Source organism: Centruroides sculpturatus, unplaced genomic scaffold, assembly GCF_000671375.1.
Source record: "Centruroides sculpturatus isolate CEXI.00-Female unplaced genomic scaffold, Cexi_2.0 scaffold286, whole genome shotgun sequence".
Lineage (NCBI taxonomy): Eukaryota > Metazoa > Arthropoda > Arachnida > Scorpiones > Buthidae > Centruroides > Centruroides sculpturatus.
In genome coordinates this window covers 479,063-495,654 of record NW_019384581.1, presented here as the reverse complement: position 1 = coordinate 495,654, position 16,592 = coordinate 479,063, and the positions used below count along the sequence as shown (strand labels likewise).

Below are 16,592 nucleotides of genomic sequence, written 5' to 3'. Positions count from 1 at the left end.
TAACATCCAAATCATAATAAAATCTGAGACTTTCTATAATAAACGTAACTCATTAAACTAGTGGCAGATAATGAAAACTTTATCTGCATATCTATTTATCCTGGCAAAAATTTTGACAATTGCTAAATAATTCTATGAAGTTTTGCAAAATGTACATTTTTATCTGAGATATCTTCAATTTTTGTGTGTTCCCATACATATATTTCTTCTACAAATTGTACAGTTTATATACATAAGTGTACAATTAATATATACCGGTATATATATAACTTTTTCCACTTATGCAATTATACTACTTCTTCATATGATAAAGTTAAAGTAGTATATATGCATAATTACTTTTGTTTTTAAATAGTTTATGTGATTTGTACAAAAGACAAGGTCCTGCCTTTCATATGAAATCTCAAATTTTTATGGATACTGTACATTTCAAATTTTGCCACATTCATCAACTGGATTCCTTGAAGGCAACATTTTTTCCTTTGATTGGTAAAGGATGAGCTTCTGTATTGAAGACCCAGCTGTCTAATGGAATCAAATCGTCTTCGGAAAACAAAAGATAAAGATATTTTAATGTCTCGGCCAAAAAGAAACTCTGCTGAACATCGTCTTTAGGACTGTCCAAAACGTATACATTTTTGAGTCCTGTGAAACCATTTTCAACCCGACAGTGTTTTTCTATAGCCTTAAAAAAATATATTTATATTTTTAATAACTGTACTTAACAAATAATATGTTTAAATGTAGAGAAAAACTATTACCTGTGCAGCTTCCCATCCCCACTCTCGATATTTTGGATCATGAGTAAAACGCCAAAGATAAAAGTACGATTCTATCACTTCTGGACGTTGAATGTAATATCAACGTCCAGAATGTAATGTTGAATCCCCCCGCCTTTCGACTTTCGAAAGGCGGGGGGATTCAGTCGGGACGCTAGCCGACGGGAGAGGCACGGGCAATACGGCCAGAAACTATTACTACAGGTGATATAATAAAGAAATTTTGTTCTTTCCTGAACTAACTCTCATTGCTGTGTCAATCTTTAAACACCAGCTTATGTCCTATTAATAAATTAAGTCCAAGTAGACAATTAAAAATAATATTGAATATAAATAGTATTATAATAGAATATAAATTACATTACATGTTCATCGCCTTTTATAAATGCTTAAGAGAATTAATCCACTAAATATGGAATAAACTTGGTAATCTATAAACATTGAACATTAATAGTAATTAAATCACTATTAATGGTCTATATGTGCTGTTTGACAATACAGCACATATAGTAACTTTATAGTAAAAAAATTATGTAAATTTATATTTAAATTTCATACATAAGCTTATTTTAAAATCTTACAATTAGAAGAGGAATTTTTGTAGCAGCATTATCAAAACTTTCTTTACATTCAGTAATCTGTGCAATCTTTTTTACAGCTTTCAATCAATCATAGATAACTGTCTTCCAATATAGTCTTTGGATGCTCCTCCTTTGATATATAAAATTTCCAGAGCTCTTGCAAAATTTTCTTGTATTTGAACGAATTACATGATTTATCATATACAAGCAGTCTAACAAGTGCTACATTGAATCTTCCTATATGAAAGATAGGATAATATATTTTGACCAAATTTTTATTCTACAAACATTATAACAATTCATTAGCACCCAGTAATAAACACTTCCACATTCCTATTTTGCTTTACAGAAGATGCTATACTAATTAAGTGTTTTGCATTGATTTTTTTATTGTAGAGCCATAAAACACATGAAAGTATTCTAAGACTTTTTGCACCTTGATTTTTCTAGATACAAATTTGTAAAAACAAAATCATATTATAAAGTGTTGTATATCTTATGTATCATTTTGTATTTTTTTATTTTTATATTCGTGTATTTTTTAATATAATTTATTTACAGTTTTATTAATACACTATTTTTTTTGTTGTGTAAATTGTACTGTTTTTTCTTTTATTTATTTTTAAAGTCATGTTTGTAATTTTATTATTGCATATATATATATGCATACAGTATTTTATTATACAATAAAACTTCTCTAACTCAAATGTCTGTAACTTGAATATTTCTTTAACTCTAAGATATTGAAGCATTTGACAAGTTTCAATGGAATAGCATAGGGATTTAACATCTCCAACTTGAATTTCCTTAACTCAAATTTTCTCCAAGTCAAAGTTTTTCATGATCCCAACACTGGTTTATATTACTTTCAACTTTCCTGACTCAAATTTTAATATTTATTCTATTCAAAGTGATAGTAATTATCAGATTTCCATGAAATTTTCAGACAGTTGTATTTACTGCAGACAATATTCCAGTCAAAAGTGAGAGGACCTCTTTATTTCAACAAGTTGTATCAATACCTCTTGTATTATTATATAAAGAATCTTTGATAGGGCTGTTTAAAAAAAACAGCCCTATCAAAGATTCTTTATATAATAATACAAGAGGTAAAAATACAAATCTATTCAGCATTTTTACTCTGTTGTTCTCTAACTCTAATGAAAATATTGAGTTCTTGTTAGTTTTTAATGGGAAATAGTTACAAATTTATAAATATAATTGTTTACAATTTAATTCTAAGGCAAAATTATATTAATACAGGTTGTTTCATGAATTTTGACTGAGAGTTGTGTATTCTGAATGGGGTTCTAAAATATTTAAAGAAAGTACACACTGACAACCTGACATTTACTTCAAATCTTATTAAATAGGTTGTTCTCAAATTGTTAAGTGTGCCTCCCTAATAGAATGCCAGACCGTTTCAAAGGAATTTGATGATTAATATGATTGCTTATCTTCAAGTACAACTTCCAAAAGTATTGGATTCCACCCATTTGCTTCAATATAATATGGTATTAAAAATAATCAAATTTACTGTTTATTTCATCATTATTATTACATTATAAATTATCATTATGGTTATAACTACAATGAAATCATTAAATAATCAAAATTTAATTTTATTTAGTGGTATGTGCTATTTTATTTATGTTTTGTTTAAGAAATAATTGTGTACTATCANCTTTCATGGTCGAATGAGTGTTGCCAGCTAAAACACGTAAAAATAATATTAAAGTAGCCAAGACATAGCCAAATATTGTAGTGCCACATCACTAGCGGACATTTGAAATTTGCTGACTAGGACGGTCGGTTAATCAGGGATCGGATAATCGAGGTTCTACTGTATTCTACAATAGAAATGTCACTTGCATCAATGTTTTGTAAACAGTGGGGTGTGAAAAGAAGAAGGGCAGTATTGTGGTGACTGAATCCTCACTAAACAGAAAATTATGATAAATCGATATTCAACAAAAACACAGTGATACTTCATACTTTGGAGTTTGAATGCTAAATTTGAAAAAAATTCACTTCGAAGTTCAAATTGTGTGTGCAGTGAAAAATGCGCTCAAAGCATAAATTCAATCTGTTTCACACCCAAATCATATCTCGTATGTTTTCGGTGCTTTTTCACTTTATTTGTGGTGTGTTTGTTGTATATCCTTGTGATCAAAAAGGATTGGGTATGGTTCAATAAAATGCACAATTTGAATTTATTCATCAAAATTTATTAGTTCCCTTCAAAGTAATTCCCTCTCACTGCAATGCACTAATGCCAATGTTTTTTGCAATTCTTGAAAAATGCTTTAAAGTCATTTTGTGAAACCCTTTCAGGACTCTCAGCAAATTTTGTTTTATGGCATCAATCGACTGAAAACAGTGTCCACAAAGCAGAAATTTCAGTTGAGGAAACAAGAAAGTCACATAATGCCATATTAGTTGAATACAGTGCTTGCAGAATCATATTTGTTGCATTTTTGGCCAAAAATCCATCAAAAACAAGAGCATTGCAAGCAAGTGCATTATTGTAGTGCAAAATCCAGGAGTTCTCTCACCACAGATTGGGTCATTTTCTACGAATTTCTTCAAGCAAAAAATGCAACACTCCATGGTGTTGTGGTCAAACTGTTGATGACAGTTTGGCCACACCACCATGACAATCAGAAAAAAGTCCACATGATTTCAATTTTTGTCTAACTTTGATGTGGTCTTTTTGGTCTCGCTTCACCTTTCAAGTGCCATTCACTCGATTGTTGAGTTGTTTTGGTGTCAAAGCATAGATGTGTTTCATCATCCATAATGATGCATTTTAAAAATGATTTGTCTGTAGAAAGCATTTTCTCGACCACTTGAACACATTATTTTTGGAAAAACTTCAATGTTTTTGGGACAACTCAAGAAGCAACTTGCCACAAACCCAAATAATCTTTTAAAATTACTCAACAAGATCTAAATGATGTCAGAACATGCTTGATAAGGTCCCTAATTGTTAAACAATGATCATTGAGCACCAGATCTGACTCGAGTGATGTGTTGTTCATTAGTTGGCATGGCTATCTTCTCTGCCTTTCTTGAACATTTTGTACCAATCAAAAATGCTTGATTTTTGATAAACCATTATCACCGAAAGCTTTTGTGACATTTCCTATGTTTTTATAGCAATAATTCTGTTGCAAAAACAAAACTTACTGTGCGTTCTTTGCTTGATTACACTCAACATTGAAAAACCACTGGCACAAAATTCTTTGCATGCAAAATATGCATTTATTTGCAAAGAAAATCAGATGACGACATACAGATTGCTGCTAGATGTCAATAAGTTAAATGGCACCATCATCATTATTTCATCATTTGGTATGCCAAATGATGAAATAAAGATGATGGCGCCATTTAAACGAATCATTCTTGATACATTTTGATAACAATAGTATTTTCTACATCTCTATTTTTAATCATGCACAGATTTTGGTGTCCTCTACTAAATCATTTTAGCACCTATCTGAAATCTGTGTTCATTATCTCAATAAAATTAACTAACTCTGTAGTAGAAGGCACAATAAAATTTAGGTACTTAACAATTTGGCTCTTAACGTCTTAGGCAACTCTATGGACTAGGCCGGGCCTACAGTGGTGAGAATGAGACTCAACACATCCAGGACAGACCACCCCAAAAAAAATTCATGGAATGTTTTAATCGATCCTGTTCCTCAAAGCGGTAGGCTTGCACCTTAACCCAAGGACGGGATGCTCTCAAACCCGAATTTCCCCGCTGTCACCTCTAAAGTTCCCTATCTCCACATCATGTTGACAGTATTTCCATGTTATATTAGAAATGCAAGAAAAAAATTATATCTGAAAACTTTATTCCCTAGAGTTGTGTGTTTTAAACTGGAATTGTTTAAAACACACAAAACTAGGAAAATTTCCTAGTTTTGGAAATACAAATGTTCCCCATCAAAATATATGCAGTATATATATTTGATAGTGGAGACATTTGTAATTTCATTTGATGGATAGACAAAGTTTTTAAAAGATGGCCAACAATCAGCTTCCATCCCCCTTTTTTATAGACATATGCAGAGTATTAATTGAGAAATATAAAATTTATTTATTATTTAAACTTAATGACATTTTAGTTTGCAAAACTTTATAATTTTTCTACTTTTTACAATATATGAACATTCAACTACAATGATAAGTTAGTAGTGAGTTACTTGATCATCATTAAAGATTATAATAACAAAACACCAACTGATGGATAGAAATTCTTCATAATGTTCGCTTCTCTAATGAAAATGTTCACGAGTAATCATTAAAATCTACATTTTTATTTTTTTTAAAAATACAATTTACATTTTTTAATGGTAAACTGGGAATATATTTAAACATTTTTAAAAAGTACAGTCTACATATATTTTAAAGATGTTACCCAATGGAATTTTTTGTTCCCATATTTTGTTATTAGTTGCCACACTGTTATAACAAATTTGAGATATAAAGTGAAGAAAATGTACATGGTGAAATTTTTGAGTTCACGTGCATATAAAATGGGATGATGATATATTGACAAAAATACAGTGGTCAAAACATCATTTGCCAAATGGAAGTAGTTAGGTAATTGCTGTTCTTATTGTTTTGGGTGCAGTAATGACTTGGTACCATTCTTCACATTTTATGTGCAATTCTTGCAGCATGACACATTGTATTGTGTATGACACTATATTTGAGTGTACGGGTACTTTGAATGTGACACTGATGAGTATTGCAGTGTACAACACACCATACACTATTCTAAACATCATTAAAATCATTTACAGTGTCTTTTGTCTGTAATTTGCAATATCTTCTTTCCCCATTTGACAAGTGACTTTTTGGGTAAACTGTATAATATACTAATTTTAAAAGAATTTTACAGTATGTGCCATACGTATTAGATTTTTGTTAATATTAAAAAACAATATAAAGTGATCAAAAGTTGTCTAATAATCAGAAATAGCTAAACTGATTTTCATTTGCATTAGTCAAACACTCAAGAATAGTAAAATCCTTGATTTTATTGGTAATATAGTACTCTGATTATTTAAATTGAGACAAAATCAGTTCAGATAATCAAAATTTTAAATAATTGGATTAGGGAAAAACATTCCTATCCATGTAAAATGCTATTACAATAACAAACTTTTTTGACAACTTTCTTCTAAGACTGTTCCCTTCTGATTTTCAACAAAATTTATTTTTGACCACCATTTATTTGTTTGACATATTTTCATTTACCTGATACTGTAAATATTTTAGCATTCGTAAAAGTGAGAATGAATGAGTTTGAAAAGCAAACAGAACACTGACGCGTGAGAACAGACCGGAATGGATAGGAATAATGGTTGTTTGCACTGTCTTGGCAAACGAAGGGAATGTACGAAGACACAAGTGCTCGTTCTTTGGAGTGTAGAGATTCAGTTAATTGGCATTCTGCTATACTTTTAGGTCTTTAGATGAGTAAAATTTTATTTTCTGAATGAAATTATAAAGGTGAGTATATTAAAAAATGCTTCAAATCATTTATTCAAACTTTTCAGAATTAAAATAATAAATATTCAATGGATCTATTTTTATTTAACGATTATTTTACATAACATTTTATACTTATAAAAATTATCACATCAACTTATATCTTAAATGTAATTTTGTACAATTTTTGACATTCTGACATAAATTATATTTTTATTATATAAGATAAAAAGTATATTTAAAAAGATGTACCTTTCAGACAATTGAATAACTTACCATTCTCAACAGGAATATAGATTATGTTTTTAATATATATATATATATAATATAATTCTTTGCATGCAAAATATGCATTTANTCGTATTAAACTACTATAAAATAGTACGACATTTAATAGTTATTAATCCTGATTAATACTTTTAGTAAGTACTACAGATTTAATATAGAGATTGCATGCTTTTAACATAATTATTAACTAAATGTTATTAATTCTTCTCCCATTTTCGAAAATTCCAGAATTTATTCTAAATGTAATATCGCCGTCTTCCTCCGCGACCCTTTCACTTTTAAAAATCCGCATATAAAATAGTACGACATTTGATTGCTAATAACTCTGATTAACTCTTTTAGTGAATACTACAAATTTAATATAGAGTTTGTATACTTTTAACGTAACTATTAACTAAATTTTATTAAAATTTATTAGATGCCACTCCGACAGTTCCCTTGTTAGTGGTGATGTTTTCATTGTAAATCTGCAGAACATAATATCTCATAAATTATGCAATTAAATATATATATATATAATAGGATAATTTTTAATTACTTGTCCCTTTTTCATTTCAGTGGCATAAGCAAAAACTATGCTTGGGCATCCAGTTCTAGTTCAATTTTAGCAGAATTTGGTACTTTGCATTTAGAATTTGTTTATCTAAGTCATATAACTGGAAATCCTGTATATAAGGAAAAAGTTGACAATATTCGTAACATTTTATATAAAATGGATAAACCTCAAGGACTCTATCCTAATTATTTAAATCCCAAAACAGGAAGATGGGGACAGCGTAAGTAATAATTTCATTACACGGGATAAACCAAAAGTTATGATACAAACAAAAAGTTTAACATCAATTTTTAGTTTCACAGATGGTTGTCATAGTTCTCTGGAATGGACTTCAAGGTTTTCAGATCTTGACCACCACAGATAAAAATTTAAAAAGTTACTTGAAAGCTTCACTACACCTGAAAATATTCAAAACATGGATCACTAAAGTTAGGTGCATAACACAAGTTCAGCTTGAGTGAGGGATATTCATACATATGTATTTTAGAAAGAAATGGTCATGATGTCAGTTATATTAGTCTAAAAAGTGTTATAATTTCCTATATATCATAACTTTTGGAACACCCTGTATTTTTATGAAATATGATTGTTAAACTTATGTGAAAATATTTCTTTTAGATCACATGTCTATAGGTGCTTTAGGTGATAGTTTTTATGAATATCTGTTGAAAGCTTGGTTTCAGTCTGGAAATGAAGATTCTCAAGCTCGTGAAATGTATGATACTGCAATTGAGGTAATGATTAAGTTTTAGAAGTTTCTTGAATGTGTTTGAGTAAACAAAAGCAATTAAGATATATCCATAGAAATTTAGTATTAAAAATGATAAGCAAACTGTAAAGATGACAACAAGAAATAAGTTTTTTTAAAAAATTGATTAATTTAAGAAGTTTGTTATATAAAATGTTTTAATACTTTTATTTAACTTTATTTATTTAACTTGTTATATATAAATTAATTTCTAAATATATTTATTACAAATTATTAAATATAATTGCAGGCAATGGAAAGTAAATTACTCCAAACTTCAAAAAGTGGACTAAAATATTTTGCTGATATGAAATATGATAGATTATAACATAAAATGGATCATTTAGCTTGCTTTGCAGGTATTTATGAATTAATGTAGAAAACTAAATATTCTCATAGATGCATTGTGCAATTTGTCAAATTTCTAGGGGGGATATTTATGCAGTTTACATATAGTAGGCTTATAATAGTATCTCATTTTGCTATTAGGTGGTGGGTGACACAAAGATTATTGTAGTAGAACTAGAAAAGAATAAGAAAAGAATTGCAAATAGCTTACATGTATTGTAACAATTTTTGAATCACTTTAAAACATGCATGAAACACCAAAAGGACACCATTAAGCAACTCACTACTGGGTTTCTAGTTCAGGAAGAGATGATTTAGGTGTGCTTATCATAAGTATCCCTAAACATTGCTGTCCAGCAGTACTGACAGTAGTAGGTAAATAAACAAAGCAAAATAAAATGGCTGATGACAATATGTATCCTTATACAAATTTTTCCAACAGATACTATGATTTAGATGTCACAAATGATGATTAGACAGCTTCACTTATAAATCAACTTTGAGTTTGTATAAAATCAAACTAGATAGTTTTATAAAATTGTAAAATTTTTTACACCTGTGAGTTTTATGGAAAAGGAATTATTCCTTTTTGGAATACTTTCATTTCTTCAGAACTGGAGATACAAAAGGTAAGTGAAAGAAATGCCTCATTCATCTCTTCAAATCATATCCTGCATAGTTGTAATGCCATATATTATTACACAAAAAATATAATAATATATTACACAAAATAAATTATTCGTATGTTATATTGAAAACTTCACAGTTAATTTGTGAAATTTTTGCATCAATATGGTAGAAATCATATTTAAGATCTTCCTGGAATTTGACTTCTGTTTTAATGAAACTTTTTATATCAGTCTTTAATTTTTAGGAATCAGAAATCAGAATTTTCTGTTAAATATTTTTGCCATGCATACTAATGTAATAGAAACTCATCATGTTTAACTTTTAAACTTGTTCATTCAAGCATGTTAGATATGACATTCACATGAAGAGAAATTACATATTCTGAAAATGGACTGAATATTCAGAAATTTGATATATGATCTTTTAAAATTTAAAGACTGGTAGAATTTTCATAGTTATATTTGAGTTTTTTTTAAATAGGAATTTTCTGTTTGAAAAATTTTTGTATGTATATTATTTTAAGAAATATAAATATTTTCTTATTCATGTATTATTCAATTATTGTATATATAGTTTATTGTAAAATTTATATTATTTATTTATAATAAATTAGTATTTATTCATATTTTTTTTAAGTTATTATTTTACATAAACAAAAAATAATTTCTTGATATTAAAGTAATTAGCTCTGGTAATTCTTAAATAAAATTATATATATTATTGTACATTTCATGATTCTTGGACTTCTGTGATATGTAGTAGCAATAATGAGACTGAAAGGGCATAGATTATAATTATGAATTTAAACAATAGTTTTCATAACTTTATTAAGAATTTGTAAAATAAATTTATGTACCTCATTATACTTCTCTTAGAATAAAATACATCCTAATATTTTGATAGTACACAATTATTTCTTAAACAAAACATAAATAAAATAGCACATACCACTAAATAAAATTAAATTTTGATTATTTAATGATTTCATTGTAGTTATAACCATAATGATAATTTATAATGTAATAATAATGATGAAATAAACAGTAAATTTGATTATTTTTAATACCATATTATATTGAAGCAAATGGGTGGAATCCAATACTTTTGGAAGTTGTACTTGAAGATAAGCAATCATATTAATCATCAAATTCCTTTGAAACGGTCTGGCATTCTATTAGGGAGGCACACTTAACAATTTGAGAACAACCTATTTAATAAGATTTGAAGTAAATGTCAGGTTGTCAGTGTGTACTTTCTTTAAATATTTTAGAACCCCATTCAGAATACACAACTCTCAGTCAAAATTCATGAAACAACCTGTATTAATATAATTTTGCCTTAGAATTAAATTGTAAACAATTATATTTATAAATTTGTAACTATTTCCCATTAAAAACTAACAAGAACTCAATATTTTCATTAGAGTTAGAGAACAACAGAGTAAAAATGCTGAATAGATTTGTATTTTTACCTCTTGTATTATTATATAAAGAATCTTTGATAGGGCTGTTTAAAAAAAACAGCCCTATCAAAGATTCTTTATATAATAATACAAGAGGTAAAAATACAAATCTATTCAGCATTTTTACTCTGTTGTTCTCTAACTCTAATGAAAATATTGAGTTCTTGTTAGTTTTTAATGGGAAATAGTTACAAATTTATAAATATAATTGTTTACAATTTAATTCTAAGGCAAAATTATATTAATACAGGTTGTTTCATGAATTTTGACTGAGAGTTGTGTATTCTGAATGGGGTTCTAAAATATTTAAAGAAAGTACACACTGACAACCTGACATTTACTTCAAATCTTATTAAATAGGTTGTTCTCAAATTGTTAAGTGTGCCTCCCTAATAGAATGCCAGACCGTTTCAAAGGAATTTGATGATTAATATGATTGCTTATCTTCAAGTACAACTTCCAAAAGTATTGGATTCCACCCATTTGCTTCAATATAATATGGTATTAAAAATAATCAAATTTACTGTTTATTTCATCATTATTATTACATTATAAATTATCATTATGGTTATAACTACAATGAAATCATTAAATAATCAAAATTTAATTTTATTTAGTGGTATGTGCTATTTTATTTATGTTTTGTTTAAGAAATAATTGTGTACTATCAAAATATTAGGATGTATTTTATTCTAAGAGAAGTATAATGAGGTACATAAATTTATTTTACAAATTCTTAATAAAGTTATGAAAACTATTGTTTAAATTCATAATTATAATCTATGCCCTTTCAGTCTCATTATTGCTACTACATATCACAGAAGTCCAAGAATCATGAAATGTACAATAATATATATAATTTTATTTAAGAATTACCAGAGCTAATTACTTTAATATCAAGAAATTATTTTTTGTTTATGTAAAATAATAACTTAAAAAAAATATGAATAAATACTAATTTATTATAAATAAATAATATAAATTTTACAATAAACTATATATACAATAATTGAATAATACATGAATAAGAAAATATTTATATTTCTTAAAATAATATACATACAAAAATTTTTCAAACAGAAAATTCCTATTTAAAAAAAACTCAAATATAACTATGAAAATTCTACCAGTCTTTAAATTTTAAAAGATCATATATCAAATTTCTGAATATTCAGTCCATTTTCAGAATATGTAATTTCTCTTCATGTGAATGTCATATCTAACATGCTTGAATGAACAAGTTTAAAAGTCAAACATGATGAGTTTCTATTACATTAGTATGCATGGCAAAAATATTTAACAGAAAATTCTGATTTCTGATTCCTAAAAATTAAAGACTGATATAAAAAGTTTCATTAAAACAGAAGTCAAATTCCAGGAAGATCTTAAATATGATTTCTACCATATTGATGCAAAAATTTCACAAATTAACTGTGAAGTTTTCAATATAACATACGAATAATTTATTTTGTGTAATATATTATTATATTTTTTGTGTAATAATATATGGCATTACAACTATGCAGGATATGATTTGAAGAGATGAATGAGGCATTTCTTTCACTTACCTTTTGTATCTCCAGTTCTGAAGAAATGAAAGTATTCCAAAAAGGAATAATTCCTTTTCCATAAAACTCACAGGTGTAAAAAATTTTACAATTTTATAAAACTATCTAGTTTGATTTTATACAAACTCAAAGTTGATTTATAAGTGAAGCTGTCTAATCATCATTTGTGACATCTAAATCATAGTATCTGTTGGAAAAATTTGTATAAGGATACATATTGTCATCAGCCATTTTATTTTGCTTTGTTTATTTACCTACTACTGTCAGTACTGCTGGACAGCAATGTTTAGGGATACTTATGATAAGCACACCTAAATCATCTCTTCCTGAACTAGAAACCCAGTAGTGAGTTGCTTAATGGTGTCCTTTTGGTGTTTCATGCATGTTTTAAAGTGATTCAAAAATTGTTACAATACATGTAAGCTATTTGCAATTCTTTTCTTATTCTTTTCTAGTTCTACTACAATAATCTTTGTGTCACCCACCACCTAATAGCAAAATGAGATACTATTATAAGCCTACTATATGTAAACTGCATAAATATCCCCCCTAGAAATTTGACAAATTGCACAATGCATCTATGAGAATATTTAGTTTTCTACATTAATTCATAAATACCTGCAAAGCAAGCTAAATGATCCATTTTATGTTCTAATCTATCATATTTCATATCAGCAAAATATTTTAGTCCACTTTTTGAAGTTTGGAGTAATTTACTTTCCATTGCCTGCAATTATATTTAATAATTTGTAATAAATATATTTAGAAATTAATTTATATATAACAAGTTAAATAAATAAAGTTAAATAAAAGTATTAAAACATTTTATATAACAAACTTCTTAAATTAATCAATTTTTTAAAAAAACTTATTTCTTGTTGTCATCTTTACAGTTTGCTTATCATTTTTAATACTAAATTTCTATGGATATATCTTAATTGCTTTTGTTTACTCAAACACATTCAAGAAACTTCTAAAACTTAATCATTACCTCAATTGCAGTATCATACATTTCACGAGCTTGAGAATCTTCATTTCCAGACTGAAACCAAGCTTTCAACAGATATTCATAAAAACTATCACCTAAAGCACCTATAGACATGTGATCTAAAAGAAATATTTTCACATAAGTTTAACAATCATATTTCATAAAAATACAGGGTGTTCCAAAAGTTATGATATATAGGAAATTATAACACTTTTTAGACTAATATAACTGACATCATGACCATTTCTTTCTAAAATACATATGTATGAATATCCCTCACTCAAGCTGAACTTGTGTTATGCACCTAACTTTAGTGATCCATGTTTTGAATATTTTCAGGTGTAGTGAAGCTTTCAAGTAACTTTTTAAATTTTTATCTGTGGTGGTCAAGATCTGAAAACCTTGAAGTCCATTCCAGAGAACTATGACAACCATCCGTGAAACTAAAAATTGATGTTAAACTTTTTGTTTGTATCATAACTTTTGGTTTATCCCGTGTAATGAAATTATTACTTACGCTGTCCCCATCTTCCTGTTTTGGGATTTAAATAATTAGGATAGAGTCCTTGAGGTTTATCCATTTTATATAAAATGTTACGAATATTGTCAACTTTTTCCTTATATACAGGATTTCCAGTTATATGACTTAGATAAACAAATTCTAAATGCAAAGTACCAAATTCTGCTAAAATTGAACTAGAACTGGATGCCCAAGCATAGTTTTTGCTTATGCCACTGAAATGAAAAAGGGACAAGTAATTAAAAATTATCCTATTATATATNTGTACCTTTCAGACAATTGAATAACTTACCATTCTCAACAGGAATATAGATTATGTTTTTAATATATATATATATATAATATATTTATTTATATATATATTTGTGCAAATAAAGTTGCACTTCTTAATTATCACTTCATAAAATTCTTCCAAAAATCTTCAATTCCTATCCTTCTCCTGGAAGTAAATGAGTAACATCCAAATCATAATAAAATCTGAGACTTTCTATAATAAACGTAACTCATTAAACTAGTGGCAGATAATGAAAACTTTATCTGCATATCTATTTATCCTGGCAAAAATTTTGACAATTGCTAAATAATTCTATGAAGTTTTGCAAAATGTACATTTTTATCTGAGATATCTTCAATTTTTGTGTGTTCCCATACATATATTTCTTCTACAAATTGTACAGTTTATATACATAAGTGTACAATTAATATATACCGGTATATATATAACTTTTTCCACTTATGCAATTATACTACTTCTTCATATGATAAAGTTAAAGTAGTATATATGCATAATTACTTTTGTTTTTAAATAGTTTATGTGATTTGTACAAAAGACAAGGTCCTGCCTTTCATATGAAATCTCAAATTTTTATGGATACTGTACATTTCAAATTTTGCCACATTCATCAACTGGATTCCTTGAAGGCAACATTTTTTCCTTTGATTGGTAAAGGATGAGCTTCTGTATTGAAGACCCAGCTGTCTAATGGAATCAAATCGTCTTCGGAAAACAAAAGATAAAGATATTTTAATGTCTCGGCCAAAAAGAAACTCTGCTGAACATCGTCTTTAGGACTGTCCAAAACGTATACATTTTTGAGTCCTGTGAAACCATTTTCAACCCGACAGTGTTTTTCTATAGCCTTAAAAAAATATATTTATATTTTTAATAACTGTACTTAACAAATAATATGTTTAAATGTAGAGAAAAACTATTACCTGTGCAGCTTCCCATCCCCACTCTCGATATTTTGGATCATGAGTAAAACGCCAAAGATAAAAGTACGATTCTATCACTTCTGGACGTTGAATGTAATATTTTTCATTTTGTTTCAGTGTCCTTGCTTCTGTGTTATCCGTGAATCTAAATGATTCTGGTCCAAGTTTAGTTGCTGCAATTACATGAAAGTTAATTATTTTGTTAATAATTTTAATAACATTTTATTTTTCCATTTCTTTTACCTGTTCTGGAATATGATTCATGGCATGTGTTTGTAATATCTTTTGCTAACTGAGTATAGTGTTCCTTCTTACTCCATGAATAATCTTGGGCACCATATATAAATGCACCACCTAAAAAGTTACAGATAATTTTAATAAATTTTGTTTAAATTTGTTTTTATAACTTATAATTTAAATTTATGGCAATATATTGTAACTAAATATTAATTTCTCATGTCATAAATTAATTAGTTAGAAGTCCTTATTTTAATTATATAAGCATACTAATTATTAATATAACATGCTTAATACAAACAAATCCTTATTAATTGTACTTTTATATAATTCTAAACTATCACTATTTAATCTTATTAACACTCTTTACAAAATGAATATAAATAGTTGTTGTAAAAGCCTTACTGTCCTTTTTAATTCTAATATTATTTTTAATTGTCTACTTGGACTTAATTTATTAATAGGACATAAGCTGGTGTTTAAAGATTGACACAGCAATGAGAGTTAGTTCAGGAAAGAACAAAATTTCTTTATTATATCACCTGTAGTAATAGTTTCTGAAATACTGGTGTTTAAAGATTGACACAGCAATGAGAGTTAGTTCAGGAAAGAACAAAATTTCTTTATTATATCACCTGTAGTAATAGTTTCTGGCCGTATCGCCCGTGCCTCTCCCGTCGGCTAGCGTCCCGACTGAATCCCCCCGCCTTTCGACTTTCGAAAGGCGGGGGGATTCAGTCGGGACGCTAGCCGACGGGAGAGGCACGGGCGATACGGCCAGAAACTATTACTACAGGTGATATAATAAAGAAATTTTGTTCTTTCCTGAACTAACTCTCATTGCTGTGTCAATCTTTAAACACCAGCTTATGTCCTATTAATAAATTAAGTCCAAGTAGACAATTAAAAATAATATTAGAATTAAAAAGGACAGTAAGACTTTTACAATTACTGTACTGGTACATTTGTTTCCAATCTCTCAGATGTTGAATGTTCTATCATTGAATATATATATGTTACTGTGTGAAAGACCAAAATTAGAGAATGTCGATATTCTCTTATGAATGTCGACACATGGAAAATACGTCAGTGAAAGACTGAATATTTGGTTATATTATTATAAATTCAAACAATCGCCAGTGTATGTCGACAAGCACAGATAAG

General features: G+C 27.9%; 3 protein-coding genes across 3 annotated transcripts in view; 1 reads left to right on the top strand and 2 right to left on the bottom strand.

The window, feature by feature from the left end:
* Window positions 1-448: 448 nt before the first annotated feature.
* Window positions 449-4,158, bottom strand: LOC111624460 (mannosyl-oligosaccharide alpha-1,2-mannosidase IA-like). Its single transcript, XM_023367295.1, has 3 exons — window positions 4,059-4,158; window positions 762-841; window positions 449-685 (listed from the first exon to the last, which is right to left on the bottom strand). Exons 1-3 carry the CDS (start codon window positions 4,156-4,158, stop codon window positions 449-451), a joined length of 417 nt encoding a protein of 138 aa, XP_023223063.1.
* A 3,539-nt stretch (window positions 4,159-7,697) lies between these two features.
* LOC111624474 (mannosyl-oligosaccharide alpha-1,2-mannosidase IA-like) lies at window positions 7,698-8,813 on the top strand. The gene is made up of 3 exons (XM_023367318.1): window positions 7,698-7,932; window positions 8,331-8,446; window positions 8,711-8,813. The coding sequence occupies exons 1-3, from the start codon at window positions 7,869-7,871 to the stop codon at window positions 8,786-8,788; spliced, it is 258 nt and encodes an 85-aa protein (XP_023223086.1). The 5' UTR covers window positions 7,698-7,868; the 3' UTR covers window positions 8,789-8,813.
* A 3,590-nt stretch (window positions 8,814-12,403) lies between these two features.
* LOC111624473 (mannosyl-oligosaccharide alpha-1,2-mannosidase IA-like) overlaps window positions 12,404-16,592 on the bottom strand; it is a 52,436-nt gene continuing 48,247 nt past the window's right edge. The window contains exons 5-7 of the mRNA XM_023367317.1: window positions 13,974-14,191; window positions 13,460-13,575; window positions 12,404-13,195 (exon numbers count right to left, since the gene is read on the bottom strand). Coding sequence (XP_023223085.1) covers window positions 13,067-13,195; window positions 13,460-13,575; window positions 13,974-14,191 — 463 coding nt within the window. The 3' untranslated portion in view covers window positions 12,404-13,066. The remainder of the gene's footprint in view (window positions 13,196-13,459; window positions 13,576-13,973; window positions 14,192-16,592) is intronic.